At 46.6% G+C, this 21,897-nt stretch overlaps 1 protein-coding gene across 3 annotated transcripts in view; it reads left to right on the top strand.

Annotated features, from left to right (window-relative positions):
• The first annotated feature begins 2,103 nt into the window (after window positions 1–2,103).
• The window catches only part of rerea (arginine-glutamic acid dipeptide (RE) repeats a), a 51,419-nt gene continuing 31,625 nt past the window's right edge, over window positions 2,104–21,897 (top strand). For 2 of the 3 annotated variants that reach the window (XM_083639449.1, XM_083639450.1), the window contains exons 1-6: window positions 2,104–2,244; window positions 5,461–5,509; window positions 6,011–6,135; window positions 10,991–11,090; window positions 11,878–11,976; window positions 21,566–21,646. In XM_083639449.1, coding sequence (XP_083495575.1) covers window positions 2,210–2,244; window positions 5,461–5,509; window positions 6,011–6,135; window positions 10,991–11,090; window positions 11,878–11,976; window positions 21,566–21,646 — 489 coding nt within the window. In that variant the 5' untranslated portion in view covers window positions 2,104–2,209. Of the gene's footprint in view, window positions 2,245–5,460; window positions 5,510–6,010; window positions 6,136–10,990; window positions 11,091–11,877; window positions 11,977–20,673; window positions 20,696–21,565; window positions 21,647–21,897 lie in introns of those variants that run through there. The other variant, XM_083639451.1, reaches the window with a different exon arrangement.

Below are 21,897 nucleotides of genomic sequence, written 5' to 3'. Positions count from 1 at the left end.
AGGTAAATATACCTACACTGTTTATTCCAAGCGAAACATGACTGCTTGATCCACTGCAGCTGAACTCTCAATTGTTGTGAGACTCTCAATAGAGGCGCTTCACTGATGATGTCATAGACATTGTGACATCATCAGTGATGTCATAAGAGGCATTGTGACATCATCAGTGATGTCATAAATCATTATAAAAGGGGAGCAAGTGGGCACTGTTTCTTTCAAGTGGGCACTGTTTGTTCCAGTTTTTGTCCCACTAATGTCACAATGTCTATGACATCATCAGTGATGTCATCATTATTGACCCAATCATCTTATGACATGACTGATGATGTCATAGGCACTGATGATGTCATAGACATTGTGCCTTCATCAGTGATGTCACTCGAATAATTGTGGTTTTTGGTAAGACATTGACATTGTGATGTCATCAGTGAGTGATGTCATCAGTGATGCAAAGTTGGGCAATTGTGCACTGCGCATGCCAATTAGTGATGTCATGAGAGCAGAATCATCTTATGACATCACTGATGATGTCATAGGCACTATTGTGGTTTTTGGTATTATACACACTCGAGCATTGTGTTTGCATTTTCACTCTGATTATTGCTTGTTTACATTCTGCTTGGTGGTTCAGATGTATGCTATGTTGGTTCATGGGAGTGTAAAAATCTTAAACATTTAAAATGGTCAGGCTAAATAAATTCCAGCTGGCACCCCAAAAACCTACAATAAAAATTGTTTTATCTGATTAATGTTTGCTTATTAACTGGTCCCTGGCATCCTATCATTTTGCAAAACGGCCCCCAGGCAAAGAAAGTTGAGTATCCCTGCCCTAGCGACTAGGAATCGAGCGCGAGATGCCTAGTTTTACAATACTTGAATAATATATAATTGTGCTATAATACAATTGAAAATATCACACCCATTTGTTTTTTTCAACTTTATTTGGATATCCTGCCGACAGTCTACAGAGTATTTGTAACATTTCAACAGCTTAGTAGTTGACATTTGTTGACGTTCAGCTGTTTCGCTTTGTCTGTATATGTTGTTTTAACAGCTTATTAGTTGAGATGCAGTTGAATAGGTGGCTCAACTGGGTAGCACACGTATGACGGAGGCTCGGTCCTTCGCGTGGCCGACGCGGGTTCTAATCCGACCCGAGGTCCTTTTGCCGCATGTCATCCACTCTCTCTCTCCCCACCTTACCTGTCTGTCTACATGTAGCCCCTACAGGTACTGTCTTATCTAAATAAAGGCAAAAATGACCCAAAAATAATAATAGAAAATTGTTGAATGTCAACAAATAAGCTGTTAAAATGTTGCACATACTCTGTAGGTGGACTATCCAAATAAAGTGTTACCCAACTGCTATATTTTAATATTTCAACTTTATTGCTGTATGTTGTAGTGATTCAGATTTTGATTTGCTATTTTTCTATATCCGGTTCAATGCTCTCTATTGGCTCTACCTGTCCTACTCCTGGACTCAGTTTCCCCACAGGGACTATTCACATTTAATCTGGGGCTATATTTCCTATAAGAGCTGATGAATGATTTTTGCTCAAGCGAATTATTGTATTCGATTGTTATTATCGGTTGTTGTGGTTGTAGTGCTTCACATGTCGAAGTGACAGCAGTCCCTGTCATTCGCACTGATGGGGTTTGCTGGTTGGGAACCCCCCACTTCAGGGCCCCGTTCAGTCTCCCTCCCTCCCCCCCTCCCTCCCTCCCTCCCTCCCTCGCCCGCTCCGCTTGTTTGGTATGCCGAGCGGTGCGTCTGCAGCCTTGCAATTTCAGCCTTGTTTATTATGGCGCAGACATCCGAGGAGAGATGAATTCCGTATCGTGTGTGTGTGTGTGTGTGTGTGTGTGTGTGTGTGTGTGTGTGTGTGTGTGTGTGTGTGTGTGTGTGTGTGTGTGTGTGTGTGTGTGTGTGTGTGTGTGTGTGTGTGTGTGTGTGTGTGTGTGTGTGTGTGTGTGTGTGTGTGTGTGTGTAAGGTCGCTGCACATGCTCAGTAGTGTCTGTAGCAGCGCGAGCTGGCTACGCTGTACGTGCATGCTGAGGTCACAGCACAAGCTCAGTGGATGCCTCCTCCGGAGCCGAATGCGTGCTTCTCCATTTTGAGCACCTAGAAATAGGTGGGAGAGAGAGGAGATCATTCCAACGCGCATTAATACACACAAAGTGTCAGCAACGCAGCCTTAGAGCTTGATGTCAGAAATGGACGATTTGTTCAGTCCGCGGAGGTAGGTTTGTTTGCGATCCTATTCTCGTTCTCCAGTCCTGTTCGCTGCTGCTCCGTCTGATTTGCGACTCGCATTCCATCTCTCTGTCTGGCAGACTGTAGTAACATGTTTTCATGCTACCTGCAAACAATGTCATTATTTTCGCCCGCTGTCTTTTGTCGGGTGAAGGCGAAAGCGATTCCTCACGTTTCGTTACAACAACAACAGGGGAATTGAAGGCAGTTGAACGTACTGTACAGTCGCTCTCTCGCTCCATCTCGTTACGCGTTCATCGTAAAGGTAATTCGAAAGACACGAGATGCTTTTCTCCCCCATTAAATCCGAATGCATTGTGTTTTGTAATAATGCATCCGCGCATAGTGTGGAAATGTATAACGTGTGTATTGTTGGTTGGTGAGTAGAGTAGTAGAGAGAGGGAGAGAGACAGAGAGAGAGGGGCTGCCCTGGCTCCATTTTGCAGTAGCGCCTGTGCGCTCATGTTTACAATCGAGATGACATGGCGTGTGGAGCAACCGAGATGCTTTGTGCACCTTCACATAGGAGGACTGCTTGTTCCGCGTCTCTTATAACGACGTGTTCTATAGAAGCGCCTCCATGTTGTATCGGTTTTTAAATGCTGCTGCTGCAGCGGTCTGGTGTTGTTGTCTGCTACAATTATGTCAGTGTGCCACAGGCTCGTGCAGTGATTGGCTGGAATTGATGGAAGGGGCGGGGTTAGCCTTGATTGCACACAGAAAGTTTGACCAGACAGTCACGTTGATTCTTTGGGGTTTAGTCAAAGTTAAGCCTGTAATTACTCTACAGTATAACAGGATTGTAGGTTAATGCTGAGTGAGATCAGGATTTATTTCTAAATGCTAGGTTTGTTTCAGTGTTTATTGTAGGAGGCAACATGGTTCTTCTTCTTCTTCTTCTTTACCAGATCCAGAATTTTATAATAGTTTATCCAGACCATCTCTCTAAGCTCACGCTTGATGGATTCCTTTCAAGTCTGTTTCTGGCCTACCTACCCCAAGAATATTTTCAACTATGGAATTATGGAAACTCCAATAAATCAGATTAAAAGAAAAAAATCAACATCTCTTCGATTGCCCCTGTCAAATATAAGTCATTTATTTCTCCTGAAGCGTATACACCAAATACTCGTAAGAAATGCATATGAGCAGGGTAGTTTTGCAGGAAGTGTTGTTATTTTTACTGTAGGCCTAACATCATGCTTTGCTCATTCAGTAGGCTTTATCTGCTCTCAAGTATACCTGTAGTCTCTATGAAAACTCCAAGAGAGTTTTCTGCTGCCATACATCTTTATGCAGCCTCCTCTCTCAGGAACGTTGCAACGTTTCCATCTGAAGTCATGTCGGCCGTCGGCTCTCCGGATTTTCTTGAGTAAAACATGGCTGTCTTCTCAGACACACTGTTCTGGTGCACACGTCCTCATTTGTCATCCTTACAGCCTCCTGCCAGACGCACTGTGGACCGGGGCCCACTGCACATTGTCGGGAACACGTTTGTAGTACTTTCTCCCACAGGAGCACAGGCTAGATGTTCACCCACTCGATATATTTCACATTTTTATTTCAGTTGGACTACCCGCAAAAATGCTGAGAAATGATCAAATCTTTTACTATGGTCCCCTCTCCCGGAGTAGCCCTTTTTTTATTTTATTCATTTTTGTTTTATTTTTCGTATCGTATTGTTTGTGCTTTTAATAAACATTCGGCGTCATAGGGTTAATATTGTGTGTGATGTTATATGTTGGTTTGTCCTCTGTTTGGCTGATGTGTTTGGAAAAACAGACGGTTTCCCCCTCCCAAGGTTCCTTCATCTATCATAAATTCTGAGGAATGGTGCTCAGTTCCCAAGCTCCTCTGGGCTGGTTCTGTTGCTGCTCACGTACAATAACTGTTTCAAAAGTTTCATGTGAGCTAGTGAGACAAGAAATGCTCCCGATAGTTAGATTTGATCATAATTAAAAAATAATAATAATCACGAAACCTAAGTTCTCAAGACACTGATGGTATAGTTAAAATAAATACACATCATAATTTTAGCATTCTTTGAGTTTTGGTCGTTTTTCCACATTCTGGTTGCTTTAGGTTTAGTTTCTATTATCTCTTCATAACCTTTGTACTGAAATGTTATCCAGCATTTTTTTTTATTATTATTTTTTTTTACAACCGCATGAACAACCTGTCATGCTAGGTCAGGGGGGTTGGCCTGCCGCTGTTGAAATTCACGTTGGCCTGTGTTGATCTGGTCTGTGCCGTGCCTCTGCTCGTCATATTTTATTACAGTATGGATTATTCTCCAGACAGCGCTCTCCTCTCCTGCCTGTCAAGACGTCTGTTAGGTGGGGGGGGGGGGGGGGGGGGGGCTGCAGGGCTTTGTGGCTGAGCGGCGGGACTGGCGGGACTGGCGGGACCGGGGCCTCTCAGGTTTCAGCCAGGTCTCTCCACAGCCAGTCCCCATGATGATGGAGTGAGAGCTTCTCTGGGTGCAAATCATGATGACAGTTTCTGGGCCGCCCCGCGCTCGGCTCTATGAAAATTGGCGCTGTTACCTAGGCAACAGAGGGGGGGGAAGGCTTTTCAAAAGGAACATCTTGTCATTTTCTTTAATCCACTGCAGCTGGAGATTCGGAACACTATTATTAAATTGCAGTTGCTATGGCGACCAACATTTGTACCAGCAGCCGTTTCAGAGGCTCTCTCCCTATTCCCTGCATAGCCAAAGCCAGCCTCCCCCCCACCTCCCCACCCTACCCCACCTCCCCACCTCCCCACCCTACCCCCTCTTTTAAGGGATTCAGTTTTATTGCTGCATCTACAATATCAGGCCTGCAAATGTGCTCTGCTCAGCTCGCTCTGCAGGAGCATGGAAGGAGCATTCGCTTCATCGTTGTTGCTTTTCGAGATAAAACACTGTGTACTCGTCACAAATGTGAATTCCGTACAGATGCATATTTTCACAATATATGAAGTATAACACCACCGTGTTTTGATTTTGACCTGGTCATGAATTCTTTGCTTCTGACTATTTGTTTCTTGCCTGCTTTGAAGCTTCCGTCAGTTATGATACCCACTTCTGAGCTTGTACTTTTGTGTGTCGGTGCTGAGCTGGTTCAACAGGCACCCCGGACATATTTTCTTTCAGCTCCTTTTTGAAACGCTGCCAAATAAGCGTGGCTTCAATCTGCTATTCTTCTCTCTTTCGCAGGCGACTAAACAGCACACAGGGGGAAATCCGAGTGGGCCCCAGTCATCAAGTAAGTCATCATACCAAGTCGCACGTCCGCCAGCGTTTCACTTCTACTGGACAGACGGTCCTATTTGCCTAGAACTTTGCATGCTTTTTTTTTTTTTTTGCATGTTTACGGGCATCTTTGCATCCACTGTGCTGTGCGCTCTGTTGAAATGGTGCAACACCTTGTCTACTTGTACGAGCTTGTTTTGAGTTTGCATAGATTAGAAAGTGATTTATTATTTTGTCTCACAAATCAGGATGGAAGAAATATTTTTTTTTAGACATTTAAAAAGGAAGTTTACGAGATGATGTGGCTTCTCTGCCCCCGGGGGGCAAGCACGTAAAGTTAGTACAGTCTGTTAGGATATTGAGTGATTGTTGTAACTTGTCCCTCCACCACGCTCGGCCACACACTGTGGACAGTAGAGGACAGGCGTTTGAAAGCCGATCTTTTCTTCTTCTTCTTGTGTGCTATATTTGTAGCGTGACATCTGTCCCTCTCCTTCTCCCTGGACCTGATTAGGCCAAGCTCCCCGAGCTGCAGCCTTTCCCCTCCCCTGGTGGCCAGCCTGTGACGGAGAACGAGGAGCTGGTCTGGATGCCGGGGGTCAACGACTGTGACCTTCTTATGTACCTCAGAGCCGCAAGGTGAGCCGGGACAAACAAACGCAGGCGCTCGGACCTGTCCGGTCGGGTCGAGTTTGATTTGATTTGATTTTATTTTATTTGACGGTTACAAATTGAAATACAATATACTGAACAAAGTACAGACACGGATCTCAAAGAATAACATCAAGGATAAAGCACAATAAAGTCAAGACTTATTTCCATTGTGGTCCTTGGTCTAAAACAGGTAGATATAAAAAACAACAACAACAACAATACAAACATGAAATAATTAACAGAAGCATTCAATACTGTAGGTTTGTGCAATGAGAGATAAAAAACATACATATCAAAATACACAAAAGAAGCTGTACATCATAGCCTAGACATGGATTTGATCAAGAAGCCACAATTTTACCTGTGTGCACCTGAGTGCACCTGCAAGGGCAAATCTGTTGGTTAAAGAGACGGTTATCACTGATTCTTTAAGTTAAATAAGACTCAATATTTAACCCAAATAGTCATGATAGTCCCCCCCCCTCTCAGTGGAATAATAGTGGGGTTGCATGACTTCAGTAATACAAAATACAAAATAAAGTATCAAGATATCAAACCCTTAAGGTGCGTTCACACCGACCTATTAAAGTTTTTTGCTGGCATCGAGTTTACATACAAAGTCAATGCAAACGAGCGATTGAGCGTATATTCGCCCTGGAGAAAAATCACTGGGCGTCTGAGCGACAGAGACAGAGCGATAGGGTGAAAATTTGCTCGTCGCCCGAGATGAAATATCCCAACTCGAGCAAAATTTCGCTGGCAACAGTCGCTTGCTGCTGAACGCTGATTGGCTGCCGTAACCCCGGAGTATTTATTCATTCTTGCATCGGGGGAAAACACAGTTGTGTTGTTTGCGTTTTCATCCTGTCTAACGTTAGAGCTGTGTGCTGCTTGTTTCTTGACAGTGAAGATCTCTCTCAAAGCTCGCTGCACCCCGCCCACATCTATCAGCGGGCCGACACAGGTGCTGCCAATTGGGCACAAATAGTCTCTCCCTCTCTCCGAGCTCTGAGTATGAACACCTCAGCCCGAGGGCGGAGTGCGCTCCCGGTTTGTGGAGCGATTTAAACACAGCGACAGAGCGATTCCAAAGGGTTGACTCGAGCGACAGGGAGAAAAATAAATATCTCAGTGTGAACAAAGCTTTATATAGCTTAATATCTGTGATACTGAAGCAGTATCTTCTTATCCACATTACACTCTATTACACACATGGGCAAAAAATTTTTTTTACAGTGCACCTGAACGCAACATGCAAGATACCCGCTGAATAAGTGTCCAAATGTTCATGTCATTCTGGCCAATACTCTTCTGTTATAGCATTTCAGTCTGGAATATGGAATATCTTTCAATAATATTTATGACTAAAAGGCTAAAAGTAATCTCATGTGTAAGAAATGACTGTTCTACATTGAAGTAGAAATTTAAATAATTAACTTGTTGGTTTTGGATTTATTTAGCTTCAAGAGTGCATTTTTGTTCTTGTGTGACCCTCAACACAGGCTTTGAGAATCCCAGCCACTTACTGATACTTATGCTTAAATTAACCCACTCATATTCTGGTTTATTTCAAGAAAAACATTTTGGCTAGTGGAAATTCTAATTGGCTGGTAACTTTCAAATCTAGCAGCCATATTGGCAGGTGGTGAAAAAAGTTAATTTCAAGCCCTGCAGGGAGAGCAGGTGGTGACATAGGAGTGAGTGAGAAAAGGATCAAATATTGGTGGTTAAGACTGAATAATGACATCACAACTGTGAATTTAAAATTAGTTATTCCTCTAAACCTGGCTTCAAATGCCCCAAATCTTTCGCGCTGGCGCCGTTCAGCCCTCAGCAAAATCTGGTAGCGAGGACATTTTTTTGTGGCCCTCTCTATCATCAAAGTTGCCCATCCATGGGTTACGGCATGACAATGCACAATGAGCAATTTTTTTTAAATGATTACTGTATGTTATGTATCTATGTGCAAATAAACATAAACAATAAACAAACGGCATGACAATATTTGTTCGGCCCCCGGCAACAATCTGGGTTTCTCATGTGGCCCCCATGAAAAATAGTTGCCCACCCCTGCTCTATTAGGTTTGCATTTTGTATATTTATTGTATTTATTATGTACTATGTTTTTATTGTGTAATACTCGACATTGCAAATGAGGCTTGTCCTCGAGGAATTTTTGAGTTAAATAAAGATTGAATTAATGAATTTGTTGCAGTAACTTGTGATAAAATGCCCCCCCCATGTCCAAAATAAAAAAAAATATAATCCAAGATGAACTAGGTAAGACCTTTTGGCTTGCCAGTTTACACCGTTAGCTTTTTTCTAAGCCTAGGACAGGTCTAACCAAAGTACTGTAATGTCTTGCGTTGTTTGGAGTGGTATTGTAACACTGCCTGGTATTGTTCCATGTGGTCAGGTGTGTGTGTGTTATCGTGCAGTAAAATCATAGTATCCTGAGAAGCTTGTGGTCAAGTCTGAGTTTTAAATGTTGAGAGGAAATTTCCTCTCTCAGCTCTTCCTCTGTGTTTCCACAGGAGCATGGAGGAAGTTCCTCTCTCAGCTCTTCCTCTGTGTTTCCACAGGAGCATGGAGGAGGTTCCTCTCTCATCTCTTCCTCTGTTTCTCCACAGGAGCATGGAGGAGGTTCCTCTTTCAGCTCTTCCTCTGTGTTTCCACAGGAGCATGGAGGAGGTTCCTCTCTCAGCTCTTCCTCTGTTTCTCAACAGGAGCATGGAGGAGGTTCCTCTTTCAGCTCTTCCTCTGTGTTTCCACAGGAGCACGGAGGAGGTTCCTCTCTCAGCTCTTCCTCTGTTTCTCCACAGGAGCATGGAGGAGGTTCCTCTTTCAGCTCTTCCTCTGTGTTTCCACAGGAGCACGGAGGAGGTTCCTCTCTCAGCTCTTCCTCTGTGTTTCCACAGGAGCATGGAGGAGGTTCCTCTCTCAGCTCTTCCTCTGTGTTTCCACAGGAGCATGGAGGAGGTTCCTCTCTCAGCTCTTCCTCTGTTTCTCAACAGGAGCATGGAGGAGGTTCCTCTTTCAGCTCTTCCTCTGTGTTTCCACAGGAGCACGGAGGAGGTTCCTCTCTCAGCTCTTCCTCTGTGTTTCCACAGGAGCATGGAGGAGGTTCCTCTCTCAGCTCTTCCTCTGTGTTTCCACAGGAGCATGGAGGAGGTTCCTCTTTCAGCTCTTCCTCTGTGTTTCCACAGGAGCATGGAGGAGGTTCCTCTTTCAGCTCTTCCTCTGTGTTTCCACAGGAGCATGGAGGGGGTTCCTCTCTCAGCTCTTCCTCTGTGTTTCCACAGGAGCATGGAGGAGGTTCCTCTTTCAGCTCTTCATCTGTTTCTCCACAGGAGCATGGAGGAGGTTCCTCTTTCAGCTCTTCCTCTGTGTTTCCACAGGAGCATGGAGGAGGTTCCTCTCTCAGCTCTTCCTCTGTGTTTCCACAGGAGCATGGAGGAGGTTCCTCTTTCAGCTCTTCATCTGTTTCTCCACAGGAGCATGGAGGAGGTTCCTCTTTCAGCTCTTCATCTGTTTCTCCACAGGAGCATGGAGGAAGTTCCTCTCTCAGCTCTTCCTCTGTGTTTCCACAGGAGCATGGAGGAGGTTGCTCTCTCAGCTCTTCCTCTGTGTTTCCACAGGAGCATGGAGGAGGTTCCTCTCTCATCTCTTCCTCTGTGTTTCCACAGGAGCATGGAGGAGGTTCCTCTCTCATCTCTTCCTCTGTTTCTCCACAGGAGCATGGAGGAGGTTCCTCTTTCAGCTCTTCCTCTGTTTCTCCACAGGAGCATGGAGGAGGTTCCTCTTTCAGCTCTTCCTCTGTGTTTCCACAGGAGCATGGAGGAGGTTCCTCTCTCAGCTCTTCCTCTGTGTTTCCACAGGAGCATGGAGGAGGTTCCTCTCTCAGCTCTTCCTCTGTGTTTCCACAGGAGCATGGAGGAAGTTCCTCTTTCAGCTCTTCCTCTGTGTTTCCACAGGAGCATGGAGGAAGTTCCTCTCTCAGCTCTTCCTCTGTGTTTCCACAGGAGCATGGAGGAGGTTCCTCTCTCAGCTCTTCCTCTGTGTTTCCACAGGAGCATGGAGGAAGTTCCTCTTTCAGCTCTTCCTCTGTGTTTCCACAGGAGCATGGAGGAGGTTCCTCTCTCAGCTCTTCCTCTGTGTTTCCACAGGAGCATGGAGGAGGTTCCTCTTTCATCTCTTCCTCTGTTTCTCCACAGGAGCATGGAGGAGGTTCCTCTTTCAGCTCTTCCTCTGTGTTTCCACAGGAGCATGGAGGAGGTTCCTCTCTCAGCTCTTCCTCTGTGTTTCCACAGGAGCATGGAGGAAGTTCCTCTCTCAGCTCTTCCTCTGTTTCTCCACAGGAGCATGGAGGAGGTTCCTCTTTCAGCTCTTCCTCTGTTTCTCCACAGGAGCATGGAGGAGGTTCCTCTTTCAGCTCTTCCTCTGTGTTTCTCCACAGGAGCATGGAGGAAGTTCCTCTCTCATCTCTTCCTCTGTGTTTCCACAGGAGCATGGAGGAGGTTCCTCTCTCAGCTCTTCCTCTGTGTTTCCACAGGAGCATGGAGGAAGTTCCTCTCTCATCTCTTCCTCTGTGTTTCCACAGGAGCATGGAGGAGGTTCCTCTCTCATCTCTTCCTCTGTTTCTTCACAGGAGCATGGAGGAGGTTCCTCTCTCATCTCTTCCTCTGTTTCTTCACAGGAACATGGAGGAGGTTCCTCTCTCAACTCTTCCTCTGTTTCTCCACAGGAGCATGGAGGAGGTTCCTCTCTCATCTCTTCCTCTGTTTCTTCACAGGAGCATGGAGGAAGTTCCTCTCTCAACTCTTCCTCTGTTTCTCCACAGGAGCATGGCTGCGTTTGCAGGGATGTGCGACGGCGGCTCAACAGAAGACGGGTGTCTCGCCGCCTCTCGAGACGACACTACATTAAACGCACTTAACACTGTAAGTATCCACACAACAACAACAACGAGTCCAAGTGTTACACGAGAGAAAAAACAATCATCCATCTTGACTTTCACAATATTATTTTGCGTTTGGAACAGCACAGTGTGAGATTAGCTATCGTGCAGCTCTTAACAGTGATGGGCGATGATAAGGGCTCCCCAGCCAGCCAGCCAGTAGAGGAGTGTAGCCCCCCTGTAATAAAGCTGCCCTCTGAAGCTGACGATACATTAGGCCTAATGAGAGATTTGTCCCCTCGCATTGAAAACGAATGGCGAGGAATCAAGCACAAGACAGAGATTAGAATCATCATAAACAGGGCATTTATATTCCGACTCTATAAACTGGGAAAATTAACATAGCTGGCAGGTCATTGTCTCGCGACCTTCTCTCTATTTGCAATTCCAATGAGAAATGCTTGTTTATTCTCTATGGAGGCGCTTTTGTGCTGCGCCCAAATGAATATGACACCTAAAGCTGTGCAGCCCATTGGCTTTGTCACTGTGTTGTTTATACCCACACTGCCTCTTTAGATCTTTTCCTCTTTAGCTTGAGACTTCCAGTAAAAATGCCCGGGTCTCTCCTGACAATCTTTTCCTTAATACTGTAATTGGATGGAAAGTCTATTTATATGACATCCCAGCTCAATAAAAAGTGTGTTTATACGGCTCACAATGTTCCTCTCTTTGCACCACTCTGTAAAGAAGAAGTCGGCACCTTAATTAAATGTTTCGACTTGAGTTTTCCCCGTTTTGTAACGACGGCGCTGTGGTCATTTTGTGCACAGCTTCACGAGAGCAGCTACGACGCAGGCAAGGCCCTCCAGCGCCTGGTGAAGAAGCCTGTACCAAAACTCATCGAGAAGTGCTGGTCTGAGGATGAAGTGGTAAGAGAAGAAATGCCTTTTCGATTTGCAAAATGTACCCTGTACCATATAAAAAAAAAAAATCCCATAATTTTTAAAGGATACAAGTGTGTATTTTCACCGTGTTTATCGTGTTATTTCTGCTCATTCCATGGGTTTCTCGATATGGTTGGTTTATTTCCTGACTCCAGCCTCCCCACTGTGAGAGCTCTGCTTTGCGTCTTTAGAGGGAGCTGTTGAGCGGTTGAAACAGTGCTGTTGGCCTGAGCTCAGAACACAGCAGTAAAACACATTCGTCCGTTTCCAGCCCCTCCAAGGCTCACGAGCAGCTGCATCCTGTTTATCGCCCACAGAATAAATCTTTAGCGTGAAAGAGTGCAGAGGGGGGGGGGGGGGAGATTGAGGGCTGGTAATGTTTGGCCTCCATTTGAATTTAGATTTGAATTTCACCACAGCTGTCGAAGGGCTAGAATCAGAAAATGGCAGCCCTCCTCTCCTCTCCTCTCTGATCAGACACCACAGACTGAAACGGGTAGGAGGGAAATGAAGCGCGCTGGATGTCACCATGTCAGAAATGATGGAGAGCTGTGGCTGCAGCCTGGATGCTACATGACACGCGATACTCCATGTTTGTATACACACTCTAAAAAGAGAGACAAATAAGACTACTATACATTAGGGGTGTCATGATACGATACACGATATTGGGTTCACGATACGATACGATATTTTAACAATATTTTTTTGCGATGGATTTGTAAGTTGAGGGGGCATCCTCCACGCTAATTTGAGTAATTTCACCATTTTCATCCTCCGTGTCTGTAACGTCCCTCGTCTGTTCAAACAAAGCAATGAAAAGGAGAGCGAGCAATCAGATGCAGATCAGTGCCACCATGTTCAGCTTCTTTTTCTCGCGATATGAGATTTCATCTCAACGATACATATTGTCACGTTTTGATATATTGTGGGACGATATATTGTGACATCCCTACTATACATATGTGACTGTACATGACAGATTTGTTCCGTTCTTGATCTGAGAAAAACACAAGCTCCACCGCTCTCACGTTGTGGTATGTTGGTTTCCTAGGAGGTGAATCATCCTCTTTTTTCTCCCCATCTTTGATATTGCGTGGTAATTCTGATGCCTGGTCGTTGAGCCGGACGAGCTTTGAATCCAGCACCTGAGATCAAATGGAACGTGATTGGTTGTATTGGTCTGGTAATTGGACATGATGGCCCACAGCCCACGGCAGGACCACAGCCAATCACAACAAATTAAGTCAGCCGTCCTCTTACGGACGTGTTATGAGCTCCTCTTATTTATGCACGCTTCCCGGCGCCGGGCTAAACTGGCGTGCAGAGATGATCAGAGAGCGGCTGACAGGCACGTTGATGGGAGGTTTGATTTCCATAACAGACCACAAAGCACGTGCCAAAGAACCACACTGGTGCCCCAACTGTGCTGGAAGCTGTAAATAACATGACAGACAATAAGGCGATACATTCACTCATTCATTTGAGGGGCTTTTTTTGTTTTGCACAAAGTTGTGCATGACTGTTAATTATCTGGAATAATAGTCGTAAATATTATATTTTAATCCCTCCCCAAATATTATATTTTAGAGGGGAGGCTGACTATCAACTTAATTTTCTGCCTCATAGCTGATGTATTCCTAACCTTTTAAATATTGTAAACAACTTGGGTCAAGCAAACTACTTTATACTTTACCCTTCGTTTAGAGCAGAGATACTCAACTTGCAGCCCCTGGGCCAGATGCGGCCCACGATGGTGCCAAGTGGCCCTCTGGCCATTGTCTAATTCAGTGGTCCCCGACCACCGAGCCGCGGACCGGTACCGGGCCGCAACGCATTTTTGGTACCGGGCTGCGAGCGGGTCCAATTTTTTTTTTTTTTATAATCATAGGCTATAATATTATAAGCTGTGTGTGGTAGTTGAAACATAGTTTCAAGTTGATGTTTATTTATGTTTGTAGTTAAAGCAGCTACGAGCAACTTTTTCGATTGTTATTAAACAGTATAAATTTAATATCAATGCATCACATCTTACCTCTAATAGTAGACGAGACCAACGCAGAGTAGTCTCGCTTGAACCCCGTGTGAATCGGCCAGTGTAGTCTGTCTGTGGCCAGGGCAGATCAGGAAGTGAAATGAAACGGTTTGCAGCAGCCACTTTGGCCATAACCACAAAATAACTTCCAAAAAACCTGTTAGAATATAACGAGAGATGTTCGCGAGAGTATGCATGGCGTTCTACTTGTTTATGGTATGTTGCTAGGCAGCACAAACAGAGGAAGGCAGGCAGCTGCGTTTCACTTCTGCGTTTCACTTCCGGGTTTATCCGGTCCGGCCGGAGAGAGAGAGAGAGAGAGAGAGAGAGAGGCTGTGTTAGCCATGTGCTGTGCTAGCCATGTGCTGTGTTAGCCATGTACTGTGTTAGCCATGTACTGTGTTAGCCATGTGCTGTGCTAGCCGTGTGCTGTGTTAGCCGTGTGCTGTGCTAGCTGTGTTTTTGTCTGCGGCTTAGCGGCGGTCAGCAGGCTGTCTGCTGTCATGGCCCCACAGTGTCCACACACACACACACACACACAGCCTGTGTGCTGCTGTAGGCAGCCCGGCTCCGCCCCTGCCCCGGCTCCGGCTCCTCCCCCCGGCTCTGGCTCCGCCCCGCCAAGGACACGACTCCCAGTGATCTGATCACCAGTTGTGCCTTTTTCAGCCCTGGCCTGCAGCCTTGAGGGACAGGTGTAAATGTAGCCCCCGACCTTGACGCACACACAGACAACCAGCCCTGCTGCTCCTCATTTATTTATCATCTCCTCGCTGGCTCAGCTTCTCTTCTCCTCTCTTCTCTTCTCTTCCATCTCTTCTCCTCTCTTCCATCTCATCCCCTCCAGGAGGACGACCCTCATTATTCCTTCCTGCTCTCCCCTCCTCTCCATCCATTCCTTTAGGAGATGTGTATCAAAGTGACAGCAGGGGCCACTGAGATGACAGAACCAGCCTGTCTGCAGGGTCACTTGTCACCTCCCCTCCCCCCCCCCCCCCCCCTGTTGACTTCTGTTGCCCCCCTCACCCAGCCCGTCTTTCTCTGCCTGCAGCTGCTGCCACACATAGCACATGATGATGATCCTGGACCTCCTTGCCCCCCCCTCTTGAGCATTCTGCAAATAGGCCGATCTGTACTGTAGTCGACGTTCTCTCTCTCCACACTCCACAGAAAGAGAGGAGGACCACAGCAGCGCAGTGATCATTTTGTAAATCCATTTTATTAATACTTGGCGAGAATGTGACAACGCCGCGACGCAGAGTGTTGTTTCATTTTTACGGTCCTGTCAAAGCGGCAGTGAAAATGATCTCGCGCGCCAGCAAAGATTTGTGACCGCCCCCCCCCCGATGCTCCGTCCACCCCCGCGCCATATTTCACCGTGGGATTATGTGCTGCATCTTTCAGACGCTGAAAATCTAGCACCTTGATGTGAACATCAGTCACAGTATTTGATGTACCAACACCAACACAACCCAGGTTGGGAGATATATCGTTTGCTGAAATTAAACAATGTTTTTGTTGTGCACTATGAAAAGTTGGATTTAGTTTTGTTTTTTTTGCATTTTATCAACTTTTTGTTTAATGACATAAATATAAATAATTGGCCGCAAACATCTACACCCCATCCCTTGACCTACAGTAACCCACTTGTAACTAGTGTGCATTCTGTTGTTGGGTGTTGTTAGCGGTTGAATTGTTCATAACACCCCTATTCATTTTTACAAAACACCAATGATGATGCAACTCTGGAAAGTTCTCCTCTTCCAACCGCTGCTTTTTGTAACACACGCAACCACGACTACATGACCGCAGATGATTGTCAACAGGAGGATCCGCTTCTAATTGTAAGCCGGGGAAATGCGGAGGAGGATAATCATATTCTAAATCTTTGCTAAATTACCGCTATATGGAATGCTATATATGCTATATGCATCACTGACACTGACTATAGGTAGTGAAAGTTTGGCGGTCCCATGTCGGGCTGCAGCTGGCCGCTGCCGACACTGTCAAGGCCAATTATGACTGAGGCTTGTGTTTTTAATTAAAATACTTGCACTCCTTCCAATTTGTGAAATACGCTCTGAGATCAGAGGTCTGATCATCTCTGTTGTTCATTCCAAAATATTGTGAGCGTTCACTATCATGATCTGAATGTTTCTAGGGGGTTAGGGTTAGCCAAGTTTAGACGATGTCCTCAGAACATAGGCGTACAGAGAATGCCTTCACTGCAGTAATAAAGCATTGTGTCTGTGAGAAAGGCCTTGTTGAAAACCCTGCTTTACCGTCTGTAGTTAGCCTCACTTGGTGATCACTGAATTATTCAGGTGTTAAAGGTGTTAAGTTATAAGGCAAGTAAGGAAGCCAAAGTCTACCTCGTCTCTTGAGACACCACCTGAAAATTTGTTAGAGCAAACGTAGCTTCCGTGGATCTTCTGAAGAGGATCGGATTCATTGATTTTATCCCGACCCACGGCGGCACCTCGTTACAAAGTGTTTTACTTAACCATCGTGAAAAATGCTGTCATAATCCGATAATATAATCTGCATTGTTATTTCAGCTTTGCATTGGTTTCATAGTAGCAATTGAGATTTTTTTTGGGATACATCATCATATTATATCATTATCGTCCAAAATAAGGAAAATACTGTGATATGAAACTCATGCACCTAAAGCCTTGGATAAAGGAACACCTTTATACATTGAGTTGTATTGATGTCATGGAATCCTCTCTCACCCTGAAGCTGCGCTTGTACTTGAAGCCAGTTGTAAATAAGAGGTGCTAATAATGCAGTGGCCAACAGGAGGTGCCATATAAACAATCAGCAGCAGCAGCAGCAGCAGTGCTGGAGGCTGATGTATGGCTGCTGTGGGCGGGGCCTCTGTTCCTCTGCGCCGTGGCTTATCTCCGGCTGGGTCCTCAGCTGATGGATGACTGGAGCAGGCCCCCGACAGCACTGAGGTGGGAGGGAGGAGAGGCAGAGGAGAGCAGCGGCCCCCCTAGTGGTGGAACACAATCCCACAGACCTGAGACGCACTGCCCACCCAAATACACCACCACCACAGGCAGATAAAACACTGTGCCTGCCTGCCCTGGGTAGTAGACACACGGTATCTCCTGTTGTTGGATGATTTAAAAGTTAGCTTGAGCCTGTAGGGGGAGCTCTCCCCGGCTGTTGACAGTGTGTTTTATCAGCGCTCTGGTACAGAGCCAGCAATGCTTTTTAGGCTTGTTAAGTAACTAAATAGCAGGCAGGATGGGTGTGTGCTGGAATTTCCTGTCACCTTTTGTATCCGTGTAAGCCAAAGGAAACGCAGGATGTTACTCTGCTGCTCGCCAGAAGGGTGGCAGGATATCTTCATGTTACGTTGTTGAATAAATAAATTAAAAACACCGCTTTTATTGTCGGATATTATGCGGTTTTTAGCCACTGAAAAATATTTGGATTGCCTAACTGAAAGGCAGAACTACTTGGGTATCTAGATGTACTTAAGCATAATGAAGCAAAGAGAGTCATTTCTGTGAATGATGTCACATCAGAGAGGATGTGGGGAGTCTCATGTGGTCATCCCCCCCCCCCCCCCCCCTCCATCTTCAAACATGTTGTGATTTGGTTTCTGCGCGTCGCGGCCACAACCTCGTTACGAGCGGATACATCATATCAGACGGCCATGTTTTCTCCCTTTTGGTTCTGGATGGCTGACTGATGGTCCGCGGGGCCCTTGGGGGGTTTAGACACAGCAGGCTCGCTAAAGGTCAGCCTTTTGACAACGAGTCAAGTACAATGCCTCCCATCTTGGGTGAAGGTGTCTTTGTTTGCGGTCGGCCCCAGCGTGACGTGAGGCTCTCTGCGTGTTGTGCTTCGGCCCCAGCGTGACGTGAGGCTCTCTGCGTGTTGTGCTTCGGCCCCAGCGTGACGTGAGGCTCTCTGCGTGTTGTGCTTCGGCCCCAGCGTGACGTGAGGCTCTCTGCGTGTTGTGCTTCGGCCCCAGCGTGACGTGAGGCTCTCTGCGTGTTGTGCTTCGGCCCCAGCGTGACGTGAGGCTCTCTGCGTGTTGTGCTTCGGCCCCAGCGTGACGTGAGGCTCTGCGTGTTGTGCAGCTTGCGTCACAGTGTTTTCACAGAATGACATTTAGCAGGAATTATGTTCCACGTTGTGTGCGAGCGCCCGCCTGCCCGCTCGTTATCATAACGACACCATCTTTGTTCTCATTACCGCCCTGCAATGATCTTAACCAGTTTAGCAACTTTTGCAACAATCGACTCTCAAAAGCAGGAAGTGCGCACACAACAAAACAATGACCTTTTGAGCCATTTTTTGCTCTGGCTCTCCTCCTCCCTTTATATTCCTCCTCTCCGGCTTCACAATAGTGCACTGTTAGCCGCCGCGGAGGGAAGGAGAGGGGGAAGTCTGAGGGGATGGAGGAGGGAGGGAGGGAGGGAGCTCTGTGGAACACTCTCCGACAGAGAGAAGCCTGTTGTTTCTGCACAGCGGCTGGCCATTTGGTAGCTCTTCCACCCTGCCTCCTCCCCCCCCTCCCCTCTCCTCCCCTCTCTCTCTCGCTCGCTCGCTCTCGGCCCCTCCTCCTCCGCTCTGTTGCCTAGCGACGGAGGGCTGGAGCAGGGGCAGAGCGATTCAGGGAGCAGATTGGCGGATGATTTATTAGCGGGGCTGGAGAGCAGTGAGCCCAGGCAGCTGAAATGGAGCCTTAAACTGGAGCCGACATGTAGAGAGGAGGGAGGGAGGGAGGGAGGGAGGGAGGGAGGGAGGGAGGGAGGGAGGCGGCCAGGGAAAGCAAACGATAGGGGAGGGGGGCAGAGAGAGAGGAGGAGAGAGAGAGGGTGCAGACGGATGGACAGGTTGGGTAAATAGTACAGTGGGGGGAACATGATTAAAGCGATATAATTAGGACAGAGACATGGGCCGCTGCGACACGTCTAATTGATTTTTTTCCTGTCATAGCCCAGGTAACGAAGCAGCACTCTCACCTTACGGCGGCTAAACGCCCGTTAAGCACATCATGGAAAATGACACCACCTCGGTGAGGATCAGGCACAGAGGACCAGTAGTGCATCCACATCCAGTAGTGCAAATCTACACACAATCCTTGTTATATTTTTAAGCCAGTATTTCAGATGAATAGCTAATTTAGTTGTCATCCGCCCAGCAAGCTCTATATAATACTATTTATTCATTGAATCTCTGCAGCGGTATTCCTCTGCTTATGTGCAGCTCTTTGAGCAGAGGTTCTGACTGACAAAGTCCTTAAGGTGGTCTGCTCTTCTGAACCCCTCAGAGTGTGGAGGAGGAGATGGGTGTCACATGCTGGAGGGCTCGTGTTGGAGACGGCTCCATCTGCTGGCTAATCAACCACTACACCTTCAGTCTGATTCATGCAAATCAGCTCCTGTCACACAGATAGCATGGCCTTTTTATGTAGCCGTCAGCAAGCACGACTCTCTCCATCTCCTGGCTTCTGATTGGTCCTCTGCTTGTTTAGTCTGGGATGATTTGGGGTTAATTTTGTTTAATACTTTGTTATTACCGCGTCGGTGTTATTGTTTTGTAAAGTTAGGCGTTTTGAGTTTGTTTGTGTAGGTGGTGATGCTTGCTGAGATAGATAGGTTCTTCTTTGTCGTCTGTAATTCCTCTCGTTTATAGTAGGTGGTTCTATTTTGCAGCTGCCTGTGTTTGCTGCGTTACTTCTGTCAAATCGCCCTTCATTCCCCCGCCAAAGCTGGGTATGTAAACAAATCCGCCGGTTACATAACGTACTGTACATGGCGTGGAAAATTGACTCCGGGGGGAAAAGAAATCCGGCGAGCTCCATGTCTGGTTTTCCTGCTCGCTTGTCTCCTCTCACCGTGTCCAAGACCTCTCTCTCTCTCTCTCTCTCTCTCTCTCTCTCTCTCTCTCTCTCTCTCTCTCTCTCTCTCTCTCTCTCTCTCTCTCTCTCTCTCTCTCTCTCTCTCTCTCTCTCTCTCTCTCTCTCCACACAAATGGTATCAGGCTGCCTCCCCTCTCTCTCGCGCTCGCAGCAGAGTGGAGTTTGTGCCTCTGTGTGTGTGTGGGCTCACCTCAAGCTCTTGCCTGCATAGAAAGAAAGAAGTGCTCGCAAAGGAAACGGGGCAACAGCTTCGGCGTAGCTTTGAAGAAAGAAAACGCAGTGGTTTTGCTTTTCCTGTGTGTGTGGGTGCAGCAGAGAGGCATAAAGCCCTGTGCTTAGTGGGACGAAACATCCGAGGGCAGAGCCAGACAGAGGCAGGGCTGAAATGAGAGCTCCGTCTGGCACACCACGCGCTCAGCAGCAGCAGGAGCAGCAGCAGCAGCAGCAGCACAGGACTCCGCTCCGGGTTTTGCAGCCCGCCGCCGAGCAGAGCCTCCTCTCTAGCAGAGAGATCACATGTAAAGCCTTCCCCTTTGTAGTGTTAGAGCAGAGAGTGACAAGCTATTTCTTGCTTGTAAAAAAGCGATGTGCCGTCGGAGACATTGTGGATTTGCCCCCTAATTTCCCCTGTACCTGTGGCTGGACGTAGACGTTTTGCGTCCGCGCTCCTCTCTCTCCGAGGACTTTCCCACTGCTTTTCGCCGGAGTTACTTGGTTGGAAACGCTTGGCTGAGATCACTGTGTGAGGAAGGAACGGGGGGACTCGCCTCTGGAACAAGAAAGTAAATCTGTTTGCTTGTCTAGCTTCGCTGCTTATGGATGTTTTCTGCCTCCGCTTTTTATGGCTCACTGTCTGTCTGTGCCTCTTAAAGGAGAAGAAATGTGTTGTGCTTATTGAGATTTCTGCTATTTATTATTTTCTTATTTTTCTTCTTTGCTGGCTTAGATGCTGCGTTTGCATTCAGTTTTCACGGCAGGTTAAATGTATGGATGTATGTTATGAAGTAGTCGTTTCTGTCATCGCGCTGTAGTTCGTGCCCTTTTGGAGGATGAATTTGTTCATTTTAGCTTTTTCACACGTTTTCCGTGACCTCTGAATATTCAGCGTTTGCTTGTATAAATGCCAATTTGTACAGGCCAAAAATATGGCTGTATTTTAGAGAGGCTGTGCCCGACATGCAGAGTGCGTCATGTTTTGCTTTTGAGTCCTCAAGTTTAGCTTTTGACTTTGAACTTTCGACTCGCTCGAGTAACGACACATTCACCAGCAGCAGGTCTAAAAGTCTGTATGTTCTTTATATCAAATGTGTTTTTGTCGAGCTGTTATTCCCCCCCCCCCCCCCCCCCCCACATGAAAAAGCCAGCATAATCTCAGCGTTTCTCGCTGCCTGACTGACTTGTCATTTCCTCTCTGGTTTTGCCCTGACACGGCTGTGTTGTTTGCTGCGGAGTTTAAACGCGGGGCGACAGAGGTTTTCTCGATACGCATCAAACCTCGACAAAACCACAAGACTAGCGAAAGGAAAAGAGAGTTTTTTTTGTCGCGGTGCGAGCCTGTAACTTTGTGGTGGCAGTTTTAAGCTGACTTTGACTTCACAGATGCTGACAGATTTCTTCTCTTCTGTCTTCTCCTCCTCTCTGAACATGTGCAGAAGCGATTCATTAAAGGCCTGAGACAGTTCGGCAAGAACTTCTTCAGGATCCGGAAAGAGCTGCTACCCAACAAAGAAACGGTAAGAGGATTTATTACTCATTTTTCTACGTCTGTTGGAATCTTGCTCTGTGTGCGTGTGTGTGTGTGGCAAAAGTTGTTATGAGTTTGTAGCATTGATAATGATGTAACGCACAAAATGAGCTGCGTGTGGTTACGCATCACTTGTAACTAATGGATTAGTTTCAGCAGTAAAACATTTTAATGTGATGTGTTTCAGGGTGACTGGCCTTATTGATAAGCACCTATGTGCTCTGCCCAGCACTGTACTAC

The sequence above is a fragment of the Poromitra crassiceps genome, assembly GCF_964638095.1.
Source record: "Poromitra crassiceps genome assembly, chromosome: 6".
In the NCBI taxonomy this organism is placed as follows: Eukaryota; Metazoa; Chordata; class Actinopteri; order Beryciformes; family Melamphaidae; genus Poromitra; species Poromitra crassiceps.
The sequence above is the reverse complement of the archived record's forward strand: the minus strand, read 5'-3'. Positions and strand labels throughout refer to the sequence as shown.